A 24,433-nucleotide genomic window follows, 5' to 3' on the forward strand; every position below is an offset into this window, starting at 1 on the left:
GTATTTTTTTATGATTTTTGGAAATCCTTTAATATTTGGAGCTTTTTGTTGTGAGATTAAAATCAGTAAAGAGAAAGCTACAGGCAGGAAAGATGGCTTTGCATAGAGAGAGAAAAAAAACTGAAAAAGACATCATTTGTAAAGGTAAATTTAGAACATTATAGCATTTTAGCTCAACTTGTAAAAACACAGAAAATGACAGTTTCTCACAGCAGATCACCTGCATCCATTTCACTCGATCTCTAGCATCTTCCTCTGTCACGCCAACCATCTGCACGTCCTCCTGCCTGAAAGCATCAATCTTCAGCATCCTTTGTCCAGTACACCCACCATCGCTCCACTATCGCCTCTCTAACCTTGCCTCCAAACTGAGAGTCACCCTGATATCCTCATTTCTAATCCTGTCCATTCTGCCAGTAAAATCTTAACATCTTTTACTCCACCTCCAGCGTGACAACTTGCCCTTTCGTTATTGCCGCTGTCTCTAAACCATATATCACAACAGGTCTCACTACCATCTCATAAACTCTTTTACTCTTGCCATCCTTCAGCAACAAACTAACCAACCAAGAATACTCATTTCTGATCTACCCAAATAAAATTGGGTAATTTCAACTGCTCCTTTATTTCCTGAGGCCTCTGGCACAGATTTTACTCTAACACAACCCTCCCATTCATCAGCACAAGCTTGTGAGTCCCCAAGGCTGGGATTGTGTCTCCTCCTGGTCTCAAGCTGGGGATCTTTCCCATATAACGTGTCAAGTACTACACCACAGACCCACTATCTACCCAAATACAATTGAAGATTGAGTAATTCCTATATGAAAAGACTTCACTGTAAGCATATGGGACCCTGCTTCTTTTTTTTTCTCCACTGAAGCAAGAAGTCAGGACATGAAAGTCTATGGCTCAAAGTGATTGAACGCATTAATGAATATAAACCTGCCCACTGACTGGGGCACCCTGGGGCACACTCTATATAGACTTGATTAAGATTCTGATAGCTTTTAAAATGAAAGGTTTCGCAGAGACAGGCATTTTTGAGAATAAAAGTGCGTTCTCTGAATGATCCTAAGTTGATTTCCCTGTCCTGGGTGCCAGTAAGTGGTTTCTGCTCCTTTTTAAACACTTAACATTGCTCTATTGATTTCACCCTCCATTAAGAAGCTGTTTTGAGTGAAAATCCAGACACCAGTGGATAAAGACAGAAAAAAATCTCAGATAGCTTTTTGTGCATGGATAAAACTGTGAGACTGGGAAAAACATATAATTTTATTGTGGATTTGCCAATGTTGTACCATCTGTTAATCAAGGTCCAATCAGACACTGAAGATTTAATCATGTACTCCAATTATTAACATTCAAATGAGAGGAATTTTACAAATTATATCCATGTGCCAACCGAAACAACTCAAATGTTCCAGTATTAGTAGTCTACAATGTAAAACAGGATTTACTGTAAGTGTTGATGCTAACAATTGAAGTGCAATCTTCACGCTGTCAGAAAAAAAATAAATGAGAGGATTAAAAAACAAACAAACAAACAAAAAACAGAAAACAGTTTACAGCCCCCTTAAATAAAAAGTTGATTTATTTTATCACACAGATTCAATCAGACCATTAAAATGTGCTTACTACAGCTCTGATCATGTTGCGAAAAGGCTGGCTCAAACCATTCTTTCTCCCATGACCACATTACTTAAAGTACTATACAGCTGACCTATTTCTGTATAAATGATAGTTTAAAGCTTAAACTCCCAAATAATGTAATGACAGAAACATATACAAAATACGCTCATCTAAGACATAAGGAAAGATACCCAAGACTTTGAAGCTGCCACTGGAACAAAATCGTCCATCAGCAGTTTCAGTCCTCCTGAGATACAGTCTTCCCCGGCAAAGGCTGATTCACAGATTCATCTTCTCCCAAGTAGCCCCGGGTCAGAGCTGGTTGTGCGTGATTTTTGGAGTGTGGAGAGTTCAAAGGTCATTCTTCCCCCGAGTGCTCTGACAGTCCATATTTGCGCTCTAGCACATCAACCGTAGAAGAAAGGGCACTGAAATCAAAATTAAAGTCATTTCTTGTTTAATGTACCAAGTCTACTTCAGAGGAAACATGGGTGGTTTGGGGGCAGAGGGGGTGTGAGGGTCAGAGTGAGAAAGAAGAGTGTTAACACAATGTGACAGACTGACTCTAAATATGGTTTTTTAATCACTCGTTTCTGGTGAGGCTGTTTGGGAAACTAAGACTTGTTCTTGCAAAATGCTTCCTTATTTTTTGTGGTGGGTATTTCAATATTTAAGTTTTGTTTTAGGAGATTCATACTATAGCTGGTGCTGTAACACTGGGAGAGGCTGGAAACACCTGGGTATTTCAAAGCAACAGTGAGTCAGTTCGGGTGCATGCATTCCCCTTCTTCAAGTCATGGAATAAACTGGTGCTATATGAATAACTTCCAATTCTAATTCAGGTCATTTGAGCAACGTATGACTGCTTACTTTGGATATTTTAATACATCAGACTCAGTCAGAGTTTACTTTTGCTCAGTTCTGGTTTGAAAATGCTTTTTTCCAGTCAATTTTTTTGTCAGTGGAAAAATGTGCCTGAAGTTCTCCGAAGGAGTTTAAATTATATGCTTAAACATTCAGTTACATCAGTTAGTTTTATCTCACTTGGAGAGAAACTATTGAAACAAGTGTCTGGATGAACTTACCACCCTGGTCTGATGATGCTGTATTTGCCGAGTACTGACAGGTCGACTACTGTTGATCCGAGGCGGCTCTGGTCTCCTATCGGTCCACCATCCACAACCACAGCTAGTTTGGGCCAGAGCTCCAGGAACTCCTTAAAAGGATAAACCCAGCAACATTTAGGGCTACATACACTCACTGACCGCTATGTTAAGTACACCTGTTCAACTGCTCAATAATACAAATAATTAATCAGCCAATCACATGGCACCAAGTCAATGATTTACACATGTAAAGACAACCTGCTGAAGTTCAAACCGAGTATCACAATGGGGAAGAAAGATGAATGAAGTGAGTTTGATTTCTTCATCACAGTGAATTCACTTCACTCAAATGGAGCCCACAGTTACCAGATTTCAATACAATAGAGTACCTTAATAATGTGGTGGAAAAAGAGATTGGGATCGTGGATGTGCAGGTGGCAAATCTGGGGCAACTGTGTGATGCCACCATGCCGATATGGACCAAAATCTTTAATGTTTCCAGCACCATGTTTAATATATTGCCACAAACAATTAAACTCAACCCAGTACGAGCAAGGTTTACCTTATAAAGTGTCTGGTAGGTGTACTTGAAATTTAACCTCCTAGGACCTGGCGTCCACATACGTGGACATCACATTTTGGGTTGTCTAGACCAAAATACAAAATTTTGCTCCACAAGGGCCTGATATTCACTTACGAGGACATTATACTGCCACTGCTCTATCGAAATTCAAAGCGAATGTTCTCATATGTGGATCTCATTTTTCTCAGAAACAAAAACCAGGTAAAAAAACAAAACAAACAAACAAAAAAACAAAACATAATTCTTTGTTTTTACATTCATCAGGTCCCAATCAGCCCAAATAGCAAAGAGAAATGAAAAATGCATGCCATGAAAGAGTTCGGGTCTTAGGAGGTTAACATACTTGAAACTGAAAGAAACAAAAGCATCATTTACTTTAGTACTTACATGTACTTCCACTGTGCTGGTCTGTGAGCTGATGTTAGCACTTGTGAGTGCCAGTGGTTCCCCACACATCTGACAAAGTTGCCTCATAAAGGGATGATCTGGGATACGTACACCTACAAGCTGAGGAAGACATGGATGTGTAAACAACAATTCACACTTATGATCAAACAATTTATTTTCAGCACTATTCAATTAAAAAGAAGCAAACTTACTGAGGTAAAGGGGTTCAGGTCTGTGTTCAGTTCTTCAGACCTTTCAAACACCAGGGTGACAGGGCCAGGGAGCAGGTCACCTAACAGCTCTTTTTTCACCTTCACCTTGCAGTACCTGCACGTGACATCACATTACCATACTTGTGTTTAATCTAGCCCCCAAAACTATAAGGAAAACAACATAAATGACCATTAATGACTGCATCACTGCAAAAAAAAAAAAAAAAAGCAGCTGTGTTTTATTTGATTTGTATTTCTGGGAAAATGACTCTCTGCTCTGATCCTGTTTTGTCTTTTGCAATGAAGTTTTGAACTCATGATGTCACGACACCAATTTGCATAGTGGAAAAATTGCTTTGGGCCATTTCAACATTTTCTGAATTTTAATGAAGCAAGTGACTGATAGCCAAAATAACTATCTGATAATAAAATAATTGTTTTTCAGGCCAGAATATTTTTTTGGAATATCCACTATTCTCTGATTTAATTTGTTTCACTTTAAATCCCACAAAGCTTTAACAAATCTCAAAGAAATGTGACATGCCTGCACAGCGATAGAAAATACAGTCGCAGAATAAAGTTGCGAATAATAATTACCGAGGTGTCCTTTGACAGCAGGTGTGCCTGTCACTCAAAATATAAAATGTGTTATTTGAGTGGAGATGGTATCTGTGCCTCATGCATGTGTGACTCTTCTGGAAATGAGTAATATGTTTGTGCAAAATAGTTGGCTTAGAAAGACAGGACTGCACTTAGAATGAAGTAATTACACAACATGTGCCCTGATCAAAGTGAAATAAAAAGCACACTTACTTATAGATATCCTGAATTTCCCCTACACAGATGGCCAGCGGCTTCTGTCCGTTTCGTCCTTTGGTGTCATACGTTTTTCTGACGGCATCGGAGTTTTGGGCCAGACATGCTAGGCCATAGATGGTGTCTGTGGGCACCGCAACAATGTGACCCTCTTTCAGGGCCTTTACTGTGCAACTCAGGATTTCAGCACCATCTGCAGTTCAAAAACAAGGCGTGTTAATGAGACGTCATCCACAGAACGACACAACAGTATGAATGGATGGTATGAGGAGGTTGGGGCATCTAAATTAAAAGCTTTACTCTAAACATGTTCCCCCAGCTTCATCGCTTTCTTTTTCCTTTATGTTTAGGTACAAATTTAGCCTCATCAACTATTGTGAATGCAATGTAAATACATTAGGGGGAGTGATAAAACAGGAAGAAATATGTATAGTGTAATGTTTTTGTTTACTACCAAAAAGTACACGCCTGAAGTAGCTTAAAAAAAAAAAAAAAAGTACACAACTGAAGTGTGAAAAGGTAAGCAACCTGATGAAATCATACTCACACGACTGAACAGGTGATGTAACACCTTTCCAGATGCAATCTTACCTAATCACACTATATACTATAATGCTAAAATATTTGTTGCTTGCCTTCACACACACACATATGAACTTGAGTGACATCCCATCCTCATTCCAGAGGATTTAATATGTCAGCCCAGCCTTTGCAGCCATAGAAGCCTCAACTCAGCTGGGAATTGTGTTTATGGGAATTTTAACCATCCAGATTCATCCAGAAGTGCATGTGTGAGGTCAAACACTGATGTTGGACTCACAGTCTCTGCTCTAATTCAACCCAAAGGTGTCTGTCGGGTTGATGTCAGGACTCTGTGCAGGCCAGTCAAGTTCTTGCACACCTGCTTTGTGCACTGGTGTGCAGTCCTGTTGGAACAGTAAGGGCTCATCCCCAAACTATTCCCACAAAGTCAGGAGCATGAAATTGTCCAAATTGTTTTGGTGTGCTGAAGCATTAGGAGTTCCTTTCAAACAAACAAAGGGGCCAAGCCCAACTTCTGAATAACAAGAGAGACCCATTCTTTCACAAATTTTTGTAGAAGCAGTTTCAAAACATTAGGAACACCTGTCAACATACACTCGTCATTTTAGGTGATCATATATTGTACATTTCATTCTACATCTGTTTAACTGTTAAACCTGTTAAAGCAGTGATTGTCAAAAGGATCTGCTGAAGTTCAACCCAAGTATTCGAAGAGGCAAGATAAGTAATTTAACTCCATTTGGATAGGGCCAGATGAGGACCTGAGGTTTTCACACAGCACAGAGGCATGAACGTTATGGTAGTTTGGGGCTTTTAATAATTTCTTTAACTTTTGTTTTCCTTTTTCTACGGTGGAATGCAGCATTCATAATGACTAAAACAACAAGAATTAGGTGTACAACTTTGAAATTACTTTGGATTTCTGCCACTAATTTCTAGTTTAGGCAAACAGCTATAAAGCTACAAAGTAAGCAGTTCATCCTAACTGGCAGTGCTCACTCTACTGTGACTTAACTGGAGCTTAGTTTTGGATGTTAGAATCACATCGGGTTAGCTGTGAGTCACACATAACAGGAAAACCAGGAATCTGATGCAACATGGTGCAGTATTTACGTTGCTTAGCGCCAATCAGAGCCATTCACCTGTTTACAAACAGGTGAACAGGCTGTTTACAAACACACCCTGCTTCACTAAGCGAGACCTACGTCCACTTTGAATGTTAGACACATGTACCTGTCTCGTCCCGATGGACCGTCGGTCCGTTGGAGGTCGGCGGTAACAGACGCAACACTTTAGTCTTGAGCTCTTTACACATCTCTGCACTGATCCGACGAGCTGCGACTGAACCGTGAACTCCTCTAGAAATATTTACTAATACAGCAGCAATACTACAAACCAGCTTCATAAAATCAAGCGTTTATCCGAATGACTACCCTGTCTCACACGAGCAACGTGTTGTCGTGGGACCAGATGATAGAATTCTTCCGGGTTACGCCCCCAACCTATGACGACAACAATTTACTTAAAGAGCCAGCGGCACGGAAAAATGCCGACTAATACCAATGACAGTCATAAAACAAGTACATATACTTATAGCATTTCTAAAGAGATATCTCTCTATCTATCTTTCTAAACCGAATGCCACCTGCATTCTTTAGCTAATTTTTTTACCCTTTGCACATAAATAAAAATTATGAGCCTGGTTTTCATTATATCAAAAATAAATGTTTAAAATAAAATACATCACGTTTAGGGAAAAAGAGGAAAAACAGTAGTGAATAAAAATGTTTTAATACGAGACACTTTCACTGGGAAAAAACAAACCTATGTTGGGTTTTTTTTTTTTTTTTGCTATTAATAGGGAAAAAAACAACAAAAAAACCAAACAGATTATTAATTTCAAGTGAATTTCTCAGAACTTTGAGTAGTTAAGTCAAAAATGGGAAACTATACCTCGAAATATACCCTTTCACTCATTGGTGCCTTTTTTTGACCCCCCCGGTAGAAACATATGTCCAGAGTGGGCTGGGCAGATAGTTCTTTCCCTCGTCATTCACTAATTAGTAAAATATAAATCACCTGTGCACAAATGCTTAAAAACACCCAATTCCCTTCCTCTATGAAACACGCTGAGCTTGCAAGACAAATGTGTGTTTGCTCATGGCCTCGGAAACTGGTAAGGTCGCCTGCTGCCCTCCAGCTTTCATGTTATCAGCGGGTTTTTCCAGGTATGTTTTGAACACTTGCAGGTTGCGCAGAGGATTTGCCGTCTGGGTGCGTTGATGAGGCAGGCTCGGAGACTAGACAGGTGAGTCACAGCATGACATTTTAGCCTGATGGTGCTAGGCATTTTAACCAACACGTCCTCCACAGGCTCTACAGGACATCGAGGACAGACTGGTGGACCTGTCTGAAAAAGTAGCCCTGTGCAAAAAGATCGAGAATGACTTGAAGGACTTGCGTCATGCCCTAGAAGTGAGTTTTCTTCTGGTCTCTGAATTCTACTACAAATGGTTAGTTTTTAAAAATGATACTGGTTAAATGTTACAGAGGAAATCCCCCCGCGATGTGTCCACACCACTCCAGAAATGAAGAGAAGAGGAAGACTCCTCCCAACTGCTGATTGCTATCTAACTAAATGAATGAGTTCTATTAAAGTAACACAAATAAAATGCTTCACCAAGCAAACATTTCAGTGACAAGGATAAGGTTTTATTAGTATTATATTGCTCTCAATTCAGAAAGTTACTCATATTTATATGAAACGCATAAGCAAACAGTTTCACATTATACATTCTTTTAAAAATACAAATTCTTAACATTTCCTCACTCTTTGGGTGTCAAGACATTCCTTTGGAAGCATGTCGTTTTCCTCTTTCTCCCTGCCCCAGCCCTTCCTGGAAAATATAGCCTGTTTGGAAAATGTTGATGGCAGAAATTCCAAAGAATCTACACTTGTGAACAATCTGCTTCCAAACAAATGTCGCCACAATTGATTTGCTGACACTACAGACTGATGTAAATATTAGCCACGTGAACTTGGCCGACAAAGGCAAAATTTCTCTGTTTAATGAAAGAAACCAATAATTCACATGTTAAACTGAAGCGTACCAAAGTGCGAAATAATGAAACTGGATGGAAATCTAAACATGTTTAAGCTTAAAACAGAAAATATCTGATTAAAATAACAAAACTGCCAAATACTTAAACATGCAAATCCAGCTAATATTAAACCAAGTACAGAGGCGATAGGGTGGCTGTGAAACAGTACTTCATGGATTCACTACAGTCCAGATTCACACCATTCAATGCAAAATATACAGGAGCACTGTAGCTCAAAACTATTTTGCAGCAAATATTATTTAATGGGAGGCATAAGTAACCATTTAATCTTGGAGTCAGTAACTGAACTTATAAATACCACACTTAAAATTGCATAGTTGGGTTCACCAATGATCTGTATGAAAACGTATAATGGTGAATAGGTACGACTCCCAGTGGTATTTTTATTTCTTTGTGGGAATGATTTTAATATCCACTGGAGTCAATGTCAAATTTGGATGCTCCAGACATCTAATTAATATTGTATTATGAGAGGAAATTTGCCTTGTGGCACCTATAAATTTCCTAAATCACACACACAAAAGGAGCCAGATTCAAATTTTGCTTTTGGCTTTCTTTCTTTTTTTTTTTTTTTTTTTGATTGATTCTGCAAATTGGAAATTAAAAGCAGAATCATAATGTCTGCATCTGTTATATAGCTGAGTTTTTATTTCTTTTTTTAGTCAATGCTGTAATATTATTGCAATATTATTATATTATATTGGGAAAGCCCATTAGACTTTCCCAATATCACAACTGGAAAATCTCCATGCTTTTGCCTTGGTGTGATGTGCTGCTGGAATGGCTGCCTGAGAGTCGGTGAATGTGAAAACAGAGTGTCAACATGCCGATTACTAAAGCAGAGGCTATCAAGGCAAGGAGGCTTACAGAACAATTAATGTTGTAAGGCCAAGAAGCTCTACTGTCATTTACAGGGCATAATGCCTTTACTCTATCATCATTGCATTGTGTCCCATGCGAAACAATACTGTTAAATTATACTCTGAGCCAGAGGCTATGCATTACATATATTTTCTTACAATGTGGACTATACAGAAACCCAGCGGCTTGTATAACTATTCAACTAAAACACAGCAAAAACATTTTCTGCATAAATGTGACGGGGAGAAGAATGAACAGAGAGTATACATTAGGTTCAAACTCAGAGTTAGCAATTCAAAAGTCTATACAAAAATACAAATTCTAGAATAATCTACAAGTTTTTCAAAGATGTTTACACTAAAATGTACCATATTTACACTGTCACCAGGACACCATTTTTTAAATGCTACTTTACAGCAGGTTTATACAAAAACTCTGTAGTGGTGCTGCAAATCAGCCTAACCGATATGCAGAACCAACTTTACAAGTTAGTGTGCAATAAACAGGGAAGAGTGCAGCAAAAACGTAGGGCTACTGCAAGTGTGGGCCGTCTGGCAAGGAAAATGCATGTCTGAGAAAATTGTGGGAACCAGGAACAGTTATGACTTGATGCATCCCTGAGAGGGTCACAACCCTAAAGAAGATGGGATGTTGACAGTAGTTCCTTATAGTTTAGTTGTGGGCAAGTTTTTGCAAACAAGCAGATCCTAGAGGATATTTTGCTTGACTGTGCAGTCTACTACACGTGCCTCTTTTTACAATACTTACTACGTTCTTATGAAGGTAAAACAATTCAGTAACAAAAAAGCAGCTCAACTTAAAAAAACAACATATGATTGGAATAAATTAATAGATTATTTCTGCTATCTCAAAGATGACAGTATCATTATATTGAAAGAATCAGGCATTTAAATAAATTAACATATACAATTTTAAGTTAGTTTAAGTTATAGGCAACTTATTGACGTTATGTGGCTTAAAGAGACAGGCAGATCTGATCACAGGTTCTCAAAAAAAGTAAAAAAGAATCATCACATTATCTGGACCGCACTAGTCTTCATAGAAAACAAAACACAATACTGAGGAAATCACTCCATATTACAAGACAGCCACGTGGGAAGCTGTGTGACCAAGCTCTTTAAATTTTTGCTGGGAGCAATGCTTGATTAAAATTGTAGCAAAATCCTCTCATATACAGTGCATTATGGTTATTTGCATACCAGCCTAAAGAATTTGTTAGGACCTGTAGTACAGTACGAGGATACAGTACAAGGACAGACGAGTTTTGTTTTCCTGCTCAGGTGTGTGACCTTCAAGCCAGGACAATGAAACTCTAAATTATCAGTGCCTGGACAACACTTGGTCATATCAATCAATTCAGAGTGAGGATTATTATAAAGAGTTTATCTTTTCAACAAAGGATCTACTGCCTTTTCCCTGCATTAATTAGCGTTTAAGTTGCTAAAACTCAACTACTGCAATGAGACTCAACAGAAAAGTTACACATACTTTGTATATATATACTATACGTGTCCCAGTGCCATACAAAGCAGAATGCACTGCAGGTACAGGGGGGTTTCAATGCACACGCTATATAGGGTGAAAGAAGAGGCATCACTTCGGAGAGTGACTCGAGGTGTGGGTGGAATCGACGCTTGTGGGTGAGTGGGTGCAACAGACAAACATGTGGTGCCAGACTCCGAAGGCAGCTCTTTTAAGGATTGCCATCAGTAGCCATGTTGAAGTCGTCTGCGACCAGCAGCAGAGCCTCAATGTTGGCGGCTGTCTCAGGGCTCTGCAGGGAGAGGAAGTCTGAGACGTCCATACTGGCTAACCCGTCAGATGAGGGTGGGTTGGCGGCAGTGCCGCTCACTATTGTGGAGAAAGTCTGAGCTGTGGAGGAGGAGGAAGAAGAAGAGGGGGCCTCCAGTGTCACCTCACCCACCTTGGAGGAAGACTTGGGGGGGCAGCATGAGGAAGATGAAGTTGCTGAATGGTGCTGAGGCTCTGATAGTGGCGGGGGAGGGGGCTCTGGTGGTTGCTGCTGTGCTGGGGCTGAAACGATGGAGGAGGCACTCTTTGCACTCTTGTCTTTAGCAGAGTCCCTGCAGGCACACTGACACTGGCAGGATTCCTCCTGTTTGATGATGATGACTGGCAGGCTGAGGCCGATCTGCTGGACTGAGTTACCTACAACAGGAACATTACGTTTGATTAGGCCAATGCAAAGAAATTAGTCAAAACCACAGTGGTGTCTGCAAAAGTAGGCTGTCTGGTTGTACCCTGTCAATATTTACAGCTGGAAACATTACAATAGATCAGGTGACCACATGTTCCTATCAGCAACATGAACTGTAAACGTTGATGAAAACATCATCATATGGTAAACCTGGCAGTGGTTCTTTTAAGGACCATAAGCATACCATAAGAGCTGTAAATTCACCAGCAATCACTAACAAATCAAAAATCTTTGACTTCAACTTGCTCAACTTGCTAATTAGAGCTCCCCCCCCCAATTTCTGTTTTGTCAATTTATATTAATATATTTGGGGAATTCTTAATAAAAAAAAAAACACAGTTCAGGGAATCTTACTTTTTTCCTCCCCATTTCATAAATGTTACATTTAATTAGGCGGAAAAAAGATTTAGCAAAAATGAAAGATGGTTACTATCAAGCCTCAGCCTGAGATTGCCATTTCCTTCCTCAAACTTCGCGTTTATATTGCCAAATACTTTTCCTAGTAACTACTGCATACTATTTAACTAATCATTAACCCAAGTATTTTAGTGGCAAAACAAATGTATGATTTCCTTAGTCTTTGACCAATGTCAACAGCACAAGATTGGTTTCACGGTGGCTTACCAGCATTACCTCCCACTGGTATGGCTGTAGTGAAGAAAACCTTTTCCACTTTTGGAGCTCCTTGGTGTGGCTGTGAATAAACAAAAACACCAAAGTTCAAAAGGGTTAACAATAAATATCAGTATCCTCAAGATGATTACACCATGTTTTTTTTTTTTTTTTTGTAGACCGTATCAAAAAGGGATGGACTGTGTATGAATTAAAAGCCATACTTTCCCTACTGTTTTATTTACCTAGTTTCATAGTTTGTGCTACCTTGTTTTCTCGTGAACATACTGATGAAGAGGAGAACAAATTCTGTGTGGGATCATTACTCACTGCTTGCTCTGGGTTCTGCTGGCTGTTGGTGGCACTGCTGAGGATCCACTGGAGATTCTGGTCAGACATGACCAAGCTGGGCTGCAGCAGGTTCTGTGTGGGTGCTATGGTGATAGTGGCAGGGGTGGTTGCCAGACCAGGGCCAGAGTTTGGACCAGGATTATTGGCCAAAGGCACAGGTTGAGGCACAGGTGCTAGAGCATCTGTTGTGGTAGCTGCAACAACAGCAGGACCAGGACCTGGTGCTGTGGCAGTCAGTGCAGGGGCAGGAGCAGGCGTAGCAATGGGTGGTGGTAGTGGAGTGGTCTGGGTAGTACTATCTTGCTGTAGGAATGTTGGTGGCAGTGCCACATATTGCTGGGGGGTGACGTGGTTTTGTGGCTGGACAGAAGCCTGTGGCACGTCTGAGATCTGCTGAGGCCCATTGAGCTGCATGAAAGCAGGAGGCTGTGTTGTGCTAACATTTGCAGTGATGGAGGCAGGGGTGGAGGTCTGGGAGGAAGAGCTCTGATTGAGCTGGGAAGAAGCCTCCATGACTGCAGCGTTTTGTGAACAAGAAGATGAGGAGGTAGGATTGACAGAGAAAGAGATGAGAGAGGAGGCTTCTGTCACTCCCGGTTGGGTGGGAGTGTCCAAGCTGAAGGGCTCAGCAAGGCTCTCTGGTAAAGGGGGGAAGAAAACTCTCAGAACAAGAACTTTAAGAAGAAAACCCAAACAGGTCGATTTTTAAATGAAATATTCTTACCGCTGGGATGGGCATCATCTTGGCTGATGCTATTTTCAGGACTCTGGAACATAAGCTCAAAGATTTTCACAGGGGTCGCATTGTTGAGGTCCAAATTTTGAGCCTGCAATAAAATTTAAATGAACAAAAGCCTTTAAAAAAAGTGCACTCAGTGAATATATTGTTTTAACCTTGGCATTTTAATACAGTGAATATAAAAACAACTGAAGAGTGAAAATATCTTTTAACTTACATCTCACTGATCATCCTGACAGCTCCTCTACTGTGTCAACACAGTGTCTGTTTGACAAAGGTGAAATAAAGTTCAAACTCACATTATGGATGTTCTCTCGTAGTTCTGAGTCTGTAGAGATGAGGCTCAAGTCACTGAGGCACAGCGAGTGATTTGCATCCTGCAATTAAGAGATCAAAAGGTCCCTGATTAAAGTAGCCACTACAAGTGCTGAGTCATGGAAATGAAAGCTACTGTAAAAATAGGTAAAAATCTAGGCTTTACTATACAAGGTAATCCATTACATAATGACATAATTAACAACTATTCCTTTAAAGAAAGAACAATGTAATTACTTGGTCTATAAACATTTGCCATTGTTAACGCAGGGCACTGCACAAGTGGAAAAGTTAAATACTTTAGTTTTATGGTGACATGCTGTGCAGAAAGTCAATGTACCATGTAGTAATACCTGAGATATGAGATGTTATAACACAACTGTTTATTATGTGAAAAGGAACAAAAAAGAGCACTTTACTTCAGAACACAGCATACAGTAAATGGCACGAGGAGCACAGTGTTATGTAGCCCTGAGGCTGTCCATGGAGAACAAGACGACTGTGCCAACTGTGCCCACACTCTGACAAGATGCTGTGCTGTGACTCACTTCAGAGAGTGGATGGGCGAGAGAAACGCTGAAGGACTGTCCTTTGTCGTGGCCCCGGATGTGACTCTTCAAGCTGTACTGGCTGCTAAAAGTCTTCTCACAGCCGTCACTAGGACAGTTGAATGGCTTCTCCCCTACAGAATGAGCAGAGACAAAGGCAGAAAATACAGACTGAGACTGATTAATTAATTTATTATTCTTTACTATTTATATCTTTCCTGGCAGGAAAAAGTAATCAAAATTCAAAGTTGCAGCTTTATTTTTTTTTTGTGATCAACATCTTATTGATTTAAAACGGGGTTTGGGGGGGGGGGGGGGGGGGGTACAGACATACACAGCACAACTGTAAACTGCAGCAGCAAAGCAAACATTGATCACAAGGCATAGGGACAGCAAAGAAAAAAAAACAAACACACAAAGTCATAACCAGTTATTGCCTCTTCCAGGAGATAACTTTGGATGAGAAGATTTTCCAAGCTTCAAAGTTGCAGCTTTATTAATAAAATGATGACTTTTCAGTGACAAAAAAATGCAGCCGTATGGTTTTAAAAAGTCAACTTTACTCTTGTCACAATAATATAAAAATTTCAAGGGACCAGCATGGCTGTTTCCTGCTCTTACTTTAGCTTTGCAGACTTACACACGCTATAGCTATGTACTGTCACCAGGGGGCAGTGTTAGAAATATGTGAAACAACTCTTAATATGAGCTACTCTATTTGTGTTCGCAGAATTCTTGGTTCTTAAGCTAAGCCGCTGCAGAGACAACAGAAGTCAAAACATACAAAACTGTTTGTAGTAAAACAAAACCAAACGTTAAAATAATAAACTGTCCTGTTTTCAACCTTGAGGCAACTGTGGCTCAGGAGGTAGTACGCATCGTCTACCAAGGGGAAGGTCAGTGCTTTGCTCCCTAGCTTCATGCTAAAGTGTCCTTGGGTAAATATGGTGTGTGTGCTTATTAGAAAAGGTGTAGGTTAGGTATAGAATAAAGCTCGTGTATATGACTGGGTGAAGGAAGCTTATAGTTAAAAGTGCTTTGAGTGGTCAGTTAAGCAGAATTGATGGGCCACCAGGGCGAGCACCTTCACAGTCTGCTGGTAGTCGGGGTGGCCCGTCTCTCTGCAGAGAGCTCTGTTTTTAGATGGATGCAGTGTACAAAGTCTGTGATAAAAATCTGTGGGCTACTCTTGCTTGTGTTGCTGTTGGTGCATCAGCCAGGCATGAAGTTATAACATACGAATAGCTGAAGTGAAACCAAGTGCAGAAGAAATGTCTGTGCTTTTCATGGTGTATTTTTGATCTTCAATTTTTTTTTTTTTTTGTGGTTCTCTTGTTTCCAGTAAAGTCCCCTTTTCAACCAATTAGCAAACAGTAGAAGCACTTCCTCTCCACATCCTTTCCAAAGTGTTACATTGGTACTTAAATAGCACTTTATGGGGCTATATAAATACCAATCAATTTACCATTACCCAATCAGTATTCTACCTATGCAGTGTCATCACTGTTAAGCTACATGCTTTTGTTTTTTCCTCAGTCTGAATATGCAAAATCCAGCCAAATGGACACAAACACAGTACAATAAATCCTGTAGCTGGATTTTAATATCCTGATAGTGACTGATACATCTTGTTCTTGTACATGTAATTGTCTCTTTTTCAACAACACAAAGCATAAGCCAATTCAAGTCATTCCTTGTTCAGGTGAACATGATCTACTATATTGATATATAAGGGAAAAAAAACCCCACCAAATACATGGGAAGCTAGTATTTGTCTGTGTGTTTGACAGCTGGCATGTAGGAAAGATGTTCACCTGCCCTAAACAAGCATGCAATCATTAGAGCAAAGAGCTTGGCCTTAGCTGTCCATCTGGGGGGTGTGTCTTATTTGGAAGCATTTGTTCAATCAATACAAGCACACATGGAAAGAGCATTTTCAATTATTGCTTTTTTCCCCCCATTTCTAATTCTGAAAGGAAGACAAAGCAATTATAATATGTTTTTGTTTGAAGGAAAGATGGTTCAGGTTAGGTTATTTAAACAGACAACACATGGGAGGCACTGGGCAACAATGGAAATGGAAATCAGGAAGAAATAAAAACAAATACATCTTTGTTGAAGCTTCCCTAGATAATTGAGGTGAACCAGAACACTGTATACCTGTGTGAGTCCGTACATGCGTTTTTAGGTGATGACTTGCAGCAAAGGCTTTTCCACAGCCATCGTGATCACACCTGAAAGCAAAAACAGGAAAAAAAAAAAACAGCGTGAGATCAAATGTAAACATAAAGTGAAAAACATTAAAGGCTGGATTTCATCATCCTTCTAGATTAAAGTCATGACCCACTGCCCCCCCGTGTCGTTATATGGAGAAAAACGGACAGTTAACATAGACAAGTAAAATTTAAATACACAAAGTTTTGTACAGCAGTTCCTTCATCCTTAACTAGGAGAAAATTAAACCTGCTGTGAAAAAGGAAATGCTCACCGGAATGGCTTCTCCCCAGTGTGTGTGCGAATGTGCTTCCTCAGGTCACTGAGGGTGGTAAAGTACTTTGTGCATCCCTCTGATTCACAGTTGAAAGTCTTGCCTGTGTGAAGTCTCTGGTGTGCTTTTAGCCTGCAGAGAAAATAGTGTTTCATTAAACCACAATGGGAAAATATGAGAGGGACAAAGTAAACGCAGTGGCATTCAGCAGCATGTGCTGACTTCGGTTTCATTTCATTTAAAAAAAATCTTTGAAAAAAAAAAGAGCTGAGTCAGACGGGGAATGGGGCTATTAACAGAATTTTAAACTCAATCACGATTTTTGGCTTCTCACATTTAAATGAACATGGTCTAGTGACTAAAAATGCATGCTCTGAAAACTGAATGGAAAGCAAAAGCAAACCAAGCCCAGCTAAAAAAAAAACAGCACCTGACCACGTGCCTGCATCAGTCAATCACAGCTGTGCCCTGCACAACACAGCGTGCAGTGCTGGACTGATCTGGACGAGTAACACCACATCAAAAATCAAAAAATGTCTGGAACAGGAGAACATGAAGAGCTTGTCCCTTAAAGTGGATCATCATCAGCTGTTTGGAAATACTTTGGATTCAGTGCAAGAGATTTTACCCAAGAACAAATCATATACGAAAATTAAGTGTCTAATAAACACATATTTTTGGGTAAAAGTTGGAGGGAAAGAGAGAGAATACTTTGAGTGTTTTTTGGCATCCATCATGCTGATACAATAAATGGAATGAAAGATTTTTTTGTTCGAGGAGATGCACGACTAAGATCAGGTAAATGGTGAATAAACGCTTACTTGTCTGCAAAGATGTATTAATAACCAAGAATGTAGCACAACGTAAAAAGGAAAGCAGTGCTCTGTTAATTCTATTTACTGTTAAGTTTTGGTGCATTTTTAAAAAAAAACCATACTTCTTATCATTTTTCTAAGAAACGCATGGAGTTTCAGTGAATGAGGAAGACCAATTTTATTTTGATGCAAAGATTGATTATGCGAAGCAAACCATGACGAACCACTAATGCGATCCACAATGTAAAGAAAAGCCTGCAGTTAGATCAGGAATCTCAACAGCTAGGGTTGTGCGATATGACCAAAATCTCATATCCCGATATTAAGACATCTATCATCCGATAACGATATAAATCACAAAAATGCAACATTTTCTGTAAATTCTGTGAATCTCGGACAGCTCGACTTGCGTGAAGTGTTTCCAGCTGGGCGTCATGGACCTAGAGTCGAGTGTTTTAACCGATGCATGAAACTATACATTTTTAGACATAAGTTGTAACGGCCGCGTTTTCTTTATGAGTATTTATTACACAGCGTGCTGCGGGGAAAAGCCTGTTCTAACGTTTGAGTCTAAGGTTTATTTTTTTTAGCACCTGACGGCTCTTTTTTGCTTCTCATCCGTAAATACTCTGCATCTTTCACGTGATTCAGTTTATTTTGAAAAGTCTCAACAGGATCTTGAGCTTTATTGTGAAAGGTTTATGTGGAAAATAAACAAGCGGACACGCCGTGGTTTTACCGTCGTTGTTGCTAACGACAACGCATAAAAACAAGTGCTTGTCTGTCTGTAGTGTGGTTATATTAAATATAAGAGAAAGACAGAACTTTAAGAAATTAATATAGCCACTACAGTGACCATTAAAATGATGAAAAAATATTGCCGTAAAGTTTATTTTGCGACACCACGAAACAAACGATAGGGTAAAATGAAACGATAGATGTTTTTATATCGTCATCCGATATATATCGTTATATCGAACAGCCCTATCAACAGCTCTAAGCCCTGTGTAGCTTACGATGATGGCACAGCAGCATCAAGCCACAGACACATGGCATTGCTACTGAAACAGTGCAAACTGGATACTTGGATGCCCTTTGATTTGTACATCTGATATATCTTGTGGTCAAACAAGAGACCTGACGGAATGACTGAAATATGTTCCTCTTTTAATGAAGTCCCGAGTCGCTTGAGTCATTTTTTGTGTCAAAACATCTACTGCATCACGCTTTGTCTACTGCCCCCAACACTTAGGTCTAATTATCTTAACCTACTTTTGATCAAGTCTAACAAAACTGAAACGGAACCCACAGTGATGATAAAGGTGACTTCATATAAACGTCAAGTTTCCACAGCAATGTAAAGACGGCAACATGAGACATGAAAGACAACAAAAAAGGCTCACCTGTACAGTGTGTTGAACGCCTTTTCACAGCCCTGTACGTCACACTCGAATGGCTTCTCCTTGGTGTGAACACGGACGTGGATCTTAAGGCTGTAAGAGGTGAGAAAGGCCTTTCCACAGCCTTGCTGATTACACACAAATGTGTACTCGCCCCGATGCGTTTTCTGGTGTGTCCGCAAGTTTCCTGCTGTGCTGTACGTCCTTGTGCAGCCTTCGAACATGCACTGGTACCGCTTTACCTGAAAGCGAGAGAATAAAAATGGTAAGTGGAATTAAAACATACTGAAAGAATGCTGGGGCTAAGAAAAGGATTGCATCAAATCTCTTTTAAAAAATCTGTTAATCTGTGTTTTAACTTTATTTAACAACACCATTTGAACAAGAACACAGGGAGAAATGAGTAAATCCAGCTCAGAAATAATAATAACCAGCCCTGCCATTGAATGAGGTGACAGTCTGACTCAGGGTGGCCTTTCGGATAGGATTTGAACTTAATGACTCAACCTCCCATCAGTACACAAAGCGGGTGAGCATTAAGGACATCAGTGATGACTAACCCCCAATTCTGTTTCACAGCACCGATGTCCATTGCAGTGGGGCAGTCTCCTGCTCTGCTGTCACACAAATATCCTGGGGGCACTGTGAATAAAAGCAGCCCAGTCTCTACTTAGAAAAATTCTATAGTGTATTGAACACAAAACCAGGAGGAGAAAGCTTGTGGCTGGCCTCCTCAACAAGAGACTTCCTCTGCTGCTATTACCTCATTTACTAAACTAAATCCTCTTAGTATTCTTGTAAAAATGAATTGTAGCCCAATTTAAATCAAAGCAAGGCAAATGAGATTATTAGAATATTAGATGCATCAGAGAAAACTCAGCATGAACCTTGCAGTGTTTGCAGAACTCCAAGACACCCAGTATCACAACTGTGATACAGTGAAAGTTACACACAGCTGACTTAGCTTTCAGTCCTTCTGACAAGTGCTAATCTGAGCGATGGTAGTCTGAAACCATTCAGTTTGGTTATTAGTGTGTGGCAGGGATCATTTGTTAAGCAAATATCTACGCAAACCCACAGCAGAACCCTGCTAAAGCTGGCAGCTCAGATCTGCATTTATCTCCCACACCATTGTAACTCTACCACACTGTGAATTTGATCATTGCGAGGGAGCACTTTATGCTCCAGCTTCCCACATGCATAGTGGAAGAGACCACTCCATTACAAATTAAATGGTTTATGAAAGACGAGTGCTTAGCGTGGCCAACAAATATTGGGCAAACCATCCACACCCCAGTGCACGCTTTCCGCGGGGATTCATATTTGCTTTGTTTAACATATTACAAAGACCTGCATGCACATGACTTTAGAAACACAACATGCTGTCTTCTCACACTTGTGCCAACAGCTGCTTTTCCCCCCCCAAAAAAAGAAGGATGTGAAACATAATGAATAAATGGCTTTATTTATGATTCCAGGCCTGCAGAAGAGTGTGGCAGCACTTTATATTGTACTGTTGTGCAATATAAATTTAAATTCATTTCTCAGAAGTGGCATGAAGTCATACACATACAGACACACACAATAAAAGATCCCGGTATGCTTCTATACTGCTGCAAGAAATACATAGTTGTCTTTTAATTCAGAGGGTTGCTCAAAATCTTTTTCTTTAGATATTTGTTATTATTGCAGTTGGTAAAGGGGTTAAAAAACTGAACTGACACTGCTAACAAATAAAATCAAACCTTGACTTAACTTCACCTTTCAAATCAAAACTGGCTACAAAAGCAGCAAGGTTTCTGCCAATAGTATTCAGAAATAATAAGGCATTTGCTCCAGCACCACACCCATCTAATGATAACAAAATCTAAATTTACTAGTATATTAATCTTCAATACATAATATGATTTTAAAGTATGAAAATACCATGATCAAGACAATATAGTCATAATGCTTTACTCTGGAAAGTTTGCAGTCAGTTTTAAGTGTAATTCTATTGTTCTACATAACTTTTAAACCCCAATTCCAAAAAAGTCTTGGTGCTGTGTAAAATGAACAAAAACTGTTGTGTAACTTCTATAGAACACAGAAAACTTACTAAATGTTTAAGCAGCCTTTTTTCCATTTCATAAAAACATTAGGATGGGAGCAACAAAACCGCTTTCAACACTTTGCAGTGAATCAGATGAACTGTTAAAAAAAGGCCAATACCATGATTGGGTATAAGAAGAGGATCGTAGAGAGGCAGTGTTACTCAGAAGTAAGCTGCCTCTCTTTTACGGAAGGGGCTCACCAATTTGCAAAAAAATCTGCATTTACAAGTTGTGGAACAATTTCCGAATATTGTTCCTCAAAAGATTCTGAGAATCTGGAGAAATCTCTGTGTGCAAGGGATAAGGCCAAAAATCATTGGATGGACTCAGGAACACTTTTAGAAATCTGTGTCTGTGAACACAGTTAACTGTTCAGGTCGTGTTGCATCCTCATTTTTCCTGCAACCTCTAAAGAGGAGAGGGACCAACGTGCTTGTTATCAGCACTCAGTTCAAAAGCCTGCATCTCTGATTGTGTGGGTGATACATTAGAGCCTATGAAATTAACAGCTTGCACATCTGCAAAGACAATGCTGAAAGGTCTATACAGGCTTTAGAGCAACATATGCTCTTACCCAGATGATGTCTTTTTCGTGAAAGTCCTTAAATATTTCAGTAAGACAATGCTACTGCATCTGTTGCATGGCTTTGAAGTGGAAGAGTCCTGGTGGTGAACTGACCTGCCCGGAGTCCAGACCTTTCATCAATTAAAAATATACAGCTGTTGTGAGCTACAATCCTGTATCAGACAAGAATCTGGCAACATTTCTCTCACAAATGTCCCACAACTGTGCTCCTCAGATGTTTATAGACTACTGTTAAAAGAAAGGATCATAATAGTGGTAAAGATGGCTCTGTCCCAAATTTTCTTTCTTTTTTTTATGTGCTGATGGCCTTAATATACTACATTAAGAAAAAGTAAGAAAAAAATTCATTCTACATAATTATACTTATAAATTGTGGTACATATAATAGCACATTTTCTCCATTTAAATATTTGGTATGTTTTCTATGTTCTACTATGTATGAAATTTGAAAATCACTACATTCTGATTTTTTCTTACATTTTACACAGTGTCCAAGCTTTTTGTGAATTGAGATTGTAAGAAAAACACAAATGGTTAAATACAAAAAAGCTAATAACATATGTTGAGTCAAGCGATCTAATGCTACGTGTGATGCCTTTCTTTATGAGAAATGGTAGGCTATATATCATCTAAATCAACCGATTAAACACAGGAAAGAGAACCATGTTGTTCCCCAATGTGCCTCCCTGCCTTTTATGCTAGGTACCTACTGGTTAACATGTGCAAACTTCCTATCAGATGGTTTTACTATGCTGTTCATCTCTGCTAATTAAGATAGGTTACTGCTGAAGGCAACAGAATGGCAACTTCTGTATAGTTGCTGAGAAGATCCTTTAAAAGAACTTGAAGCACAGTGACATATTTTCAACTGCACACCATCTTTCACCAAGACAAACTAGGTTTAAAAATGATCACTATATTATTAGAGGATAAAATCATAAAATCTTTAAACCATCTGCTCTTCTGCAATTTGTTGTAATAACTGAAACAGCTTAGACAAGCAATCACTGCAATCTATCATACATGTGCACTACCTTAGAGCCAATCAGAGGAGCCTCTGATAACCAAACAAGCATATGTCTTGTAACAGCTGGACAAGATGCACTCATTTATGCTCACCTCTCTCTGCTTGGTCTCTGGGCACTCAGAGTGCAAGGTGAGCGTAGCCCCCTCGATGTTGCGTGGCATTGGGGTGGACCCTGGATTTATTGTGAACTGGATCTGGTCAGGAGAAATTGTGTGGTGCACATAACCCTGTGACATCCCATCTGGGTCTGTCATAAAGGCCAGCGATCCCTCCTCCTCATCTCCATCACCTTCTCCCTCTGTTAGGAAGGTGACTCCATCTTCATCCCCTCCACAGTGACCCTCCTCTTCTCCCTCCTCATCCAGTCGTATTGGGTCCCGCTCAATGAGGACCGTGGTGCGGTCATAGACTCGACCAGAGGATGACGAAGGTTCAGCAATTAGGTCACCGTCTTTGCCAAAGTGGATCTTGTCATCTTCTTCGTCATCCCGCTCCAGCTGATCCACCTCCACCTCAAAGTACATAGGCGCCTCCGTATGAGGGCCATTCTCACTCATGGTCTCTGATGCCTCTCCTTCCTTGGCAAGAAGGACTGCACTCTCACACGTTAATGTTTCACCCTGAAAAAGAAAGCAGCTACTTCACTTACGCTCTTAGGTTGTATAGCTCAGCTGATTTATTACAAATTGTAATTGGAAAAAAACAAACACCGTTGAGCAGAAACTCATAGTTTCTCATAGCTGAGCCCAATATAAAGACTGAATATATTTATCAGCGTTTAGTGATTCAGCAGCAGATCTGACTAGGGCTGCCCAGTTAAACTATATCAGCTGTCACTATGTAGCCCCACACTGACAGACAGGAACATTTGGCAACAAATAACTAGACAGAGCCACAGCTATGTGTGCTTTTGGCAGAATAAGTTTTTTTTTTTGACTACATTAAATGCCCGTTTTTAACATGTTCACCCCCTAATGTAGCGGACCTGCGGGTGTCAGTCAAAAGCAGCTAATTTTTTTCTTCAACACATCAGACTGAAATCTCCGCAAGTAGTCGCTTACTAACAGACATAAACCCTGTTCACAGAAACTAAAGCTACACATCGCGATCTGGAACTTTCTTACTCCAGTGACAGAAGTCATGAGATAGCTGGTGCTTAGCCCTAGCTACTCGGTGACTTCTAATCAATCAAAACTCATCAGGCTACTTCTAAAGGAAAACGTTAAATGCTGCGTATGAAAGCTGTCACTTCACACCGACGGTGTCAGTTAACTTTTACATGGCTGCGCACACAATGCAACACAGTTTCCAAACATAAGCGTGACCTTATAGGCACTCAGTGGCTGCAAGGTTAACCTTTAGCTGACTGAACAATATGGTTCTCACAACTTAATGTCACAGTACTGAGATTGTTAGCTTTAAAATGCTAGCATTCTGGTGGATATCTGATCTCATATCATGATTACATCGTCTCCAGCCTGATACGTCGCTGGTTAGCTGCTGTAAATTAATCTTAGGCTGCTTATTTTGCATCTGCCGTTACATATCTTTAGAGTGTTTTTCTATTCAGCTCGTAAGCCACAGAAAGCTAAATGGGAACTAGTTAGCCAGAGGCTAGGTAAGTCAGCTGCCACTTATTTCTCTACACATTCATAGCTTCGCTGGATAGCAACACTTTAGCTCATTGCTAAGCTAAGGGGCTAACGATAAACGTTTACTGTCGAGATTACTTATCGTTCCTGCAAAGATGGTCAGTTTCATTTTACCCGGTGATAAAGTGGCAAACTGAGGTTTAAGTGGATCGACTAGAAGGAAATGACATTAAAATAAATTTACCTCTGAATTTTAATCCTTATTCCGATGCTTTGGATGTTGACCACTTTCTTCCTATCCCCTCCCTAGAAAGCCATACGTCACAGGCTCGCAGCCATTCGTGATGAATTATGGGAAAAAAAATGTA

The 24,433-nt window shown here is 39.9% G+C and overlaps 2 protein-coding genes across 2 annotated transcripts; both read right to left on the reverse strand.

Annotated features, from left to right (window-relative positions):
• Positions 1-3: 3 nt before the first annotated feature.
• yrdc (yrdC N(6)-threonylcarbamoyltransferase domain containing) lies at positions 4-6,742 on the reverse strand. Its single transcript, XM_063487193.1, has 6 exons — positions 6,510-6,742; positions 4,731-4,926; positions 3,918-4,032; positions 3,706-3,825; positions 2,715-2,845; positions 4-2,057 (listed from the first exon to the last, which is right to left on the reverse strand). The coding sequence occupies exons 1-6, from the start codon at positions 6,679-6,681 to the stop codon at positions 1,988-1,990; spliced, it is 804 nt and encodes a 267-aa protein (XP_063343263.1). The 5' UTR covers positions 6,682-6,742; the 3' UTR covers positions 4-1,987.
• Positions 6,743-7,977: 1,235 nt separating this feature from the next.
• On the reverse strand, positions 7,978-24,390 carry mtf1 (metal-regulatory transcription factor 1). The gene is made up of 11 exons (XM_063486550.1): positions 24,310-24,390; positions 22,566-23,093; positions 18,771-19,009; positions 16,553-16,684; positions 16,225-16,298; positions 14,065-14,198; positions 13,501-13,578; positions 13,187-13,289; positions 12,442-13,100; positions 12,124-12,193; positions 7,978-11,450 (listed from the first exon to the last, which is right to left on the reverse strand). The coding sequence occupies exons 2-11, from the start codon at positions 23,028-23,030 to the stop codon at positions 10,975-10,977; spliced, it is 2,430 nt and encodes an 809-aa protein (XP_063342620.1). The 5' UTR covers positions 23,031-23,093; positions 24,310-24,390; the 3' UTR covers positions 7,978-10,974.
• Between the last annotated feature and the right edge of the window lie 43 nt (positions 24,391-24,433).

Source organism: Pelmatolapia mariae, linkage group LG10_11 (assembly GCF_036321145.2).
Source record: "Pelmatolapia mariae isolate MD_Pm_ZW linkage group LG10_11, Pm_UMD_F_2, whole genome shotgun sequence".
NCBI lineage: Eukaryota > Metazoa > Chordata > Actinopteri > Cichliformes > Cichlidae > Pelmatolapia > Pelmatolapia mariae.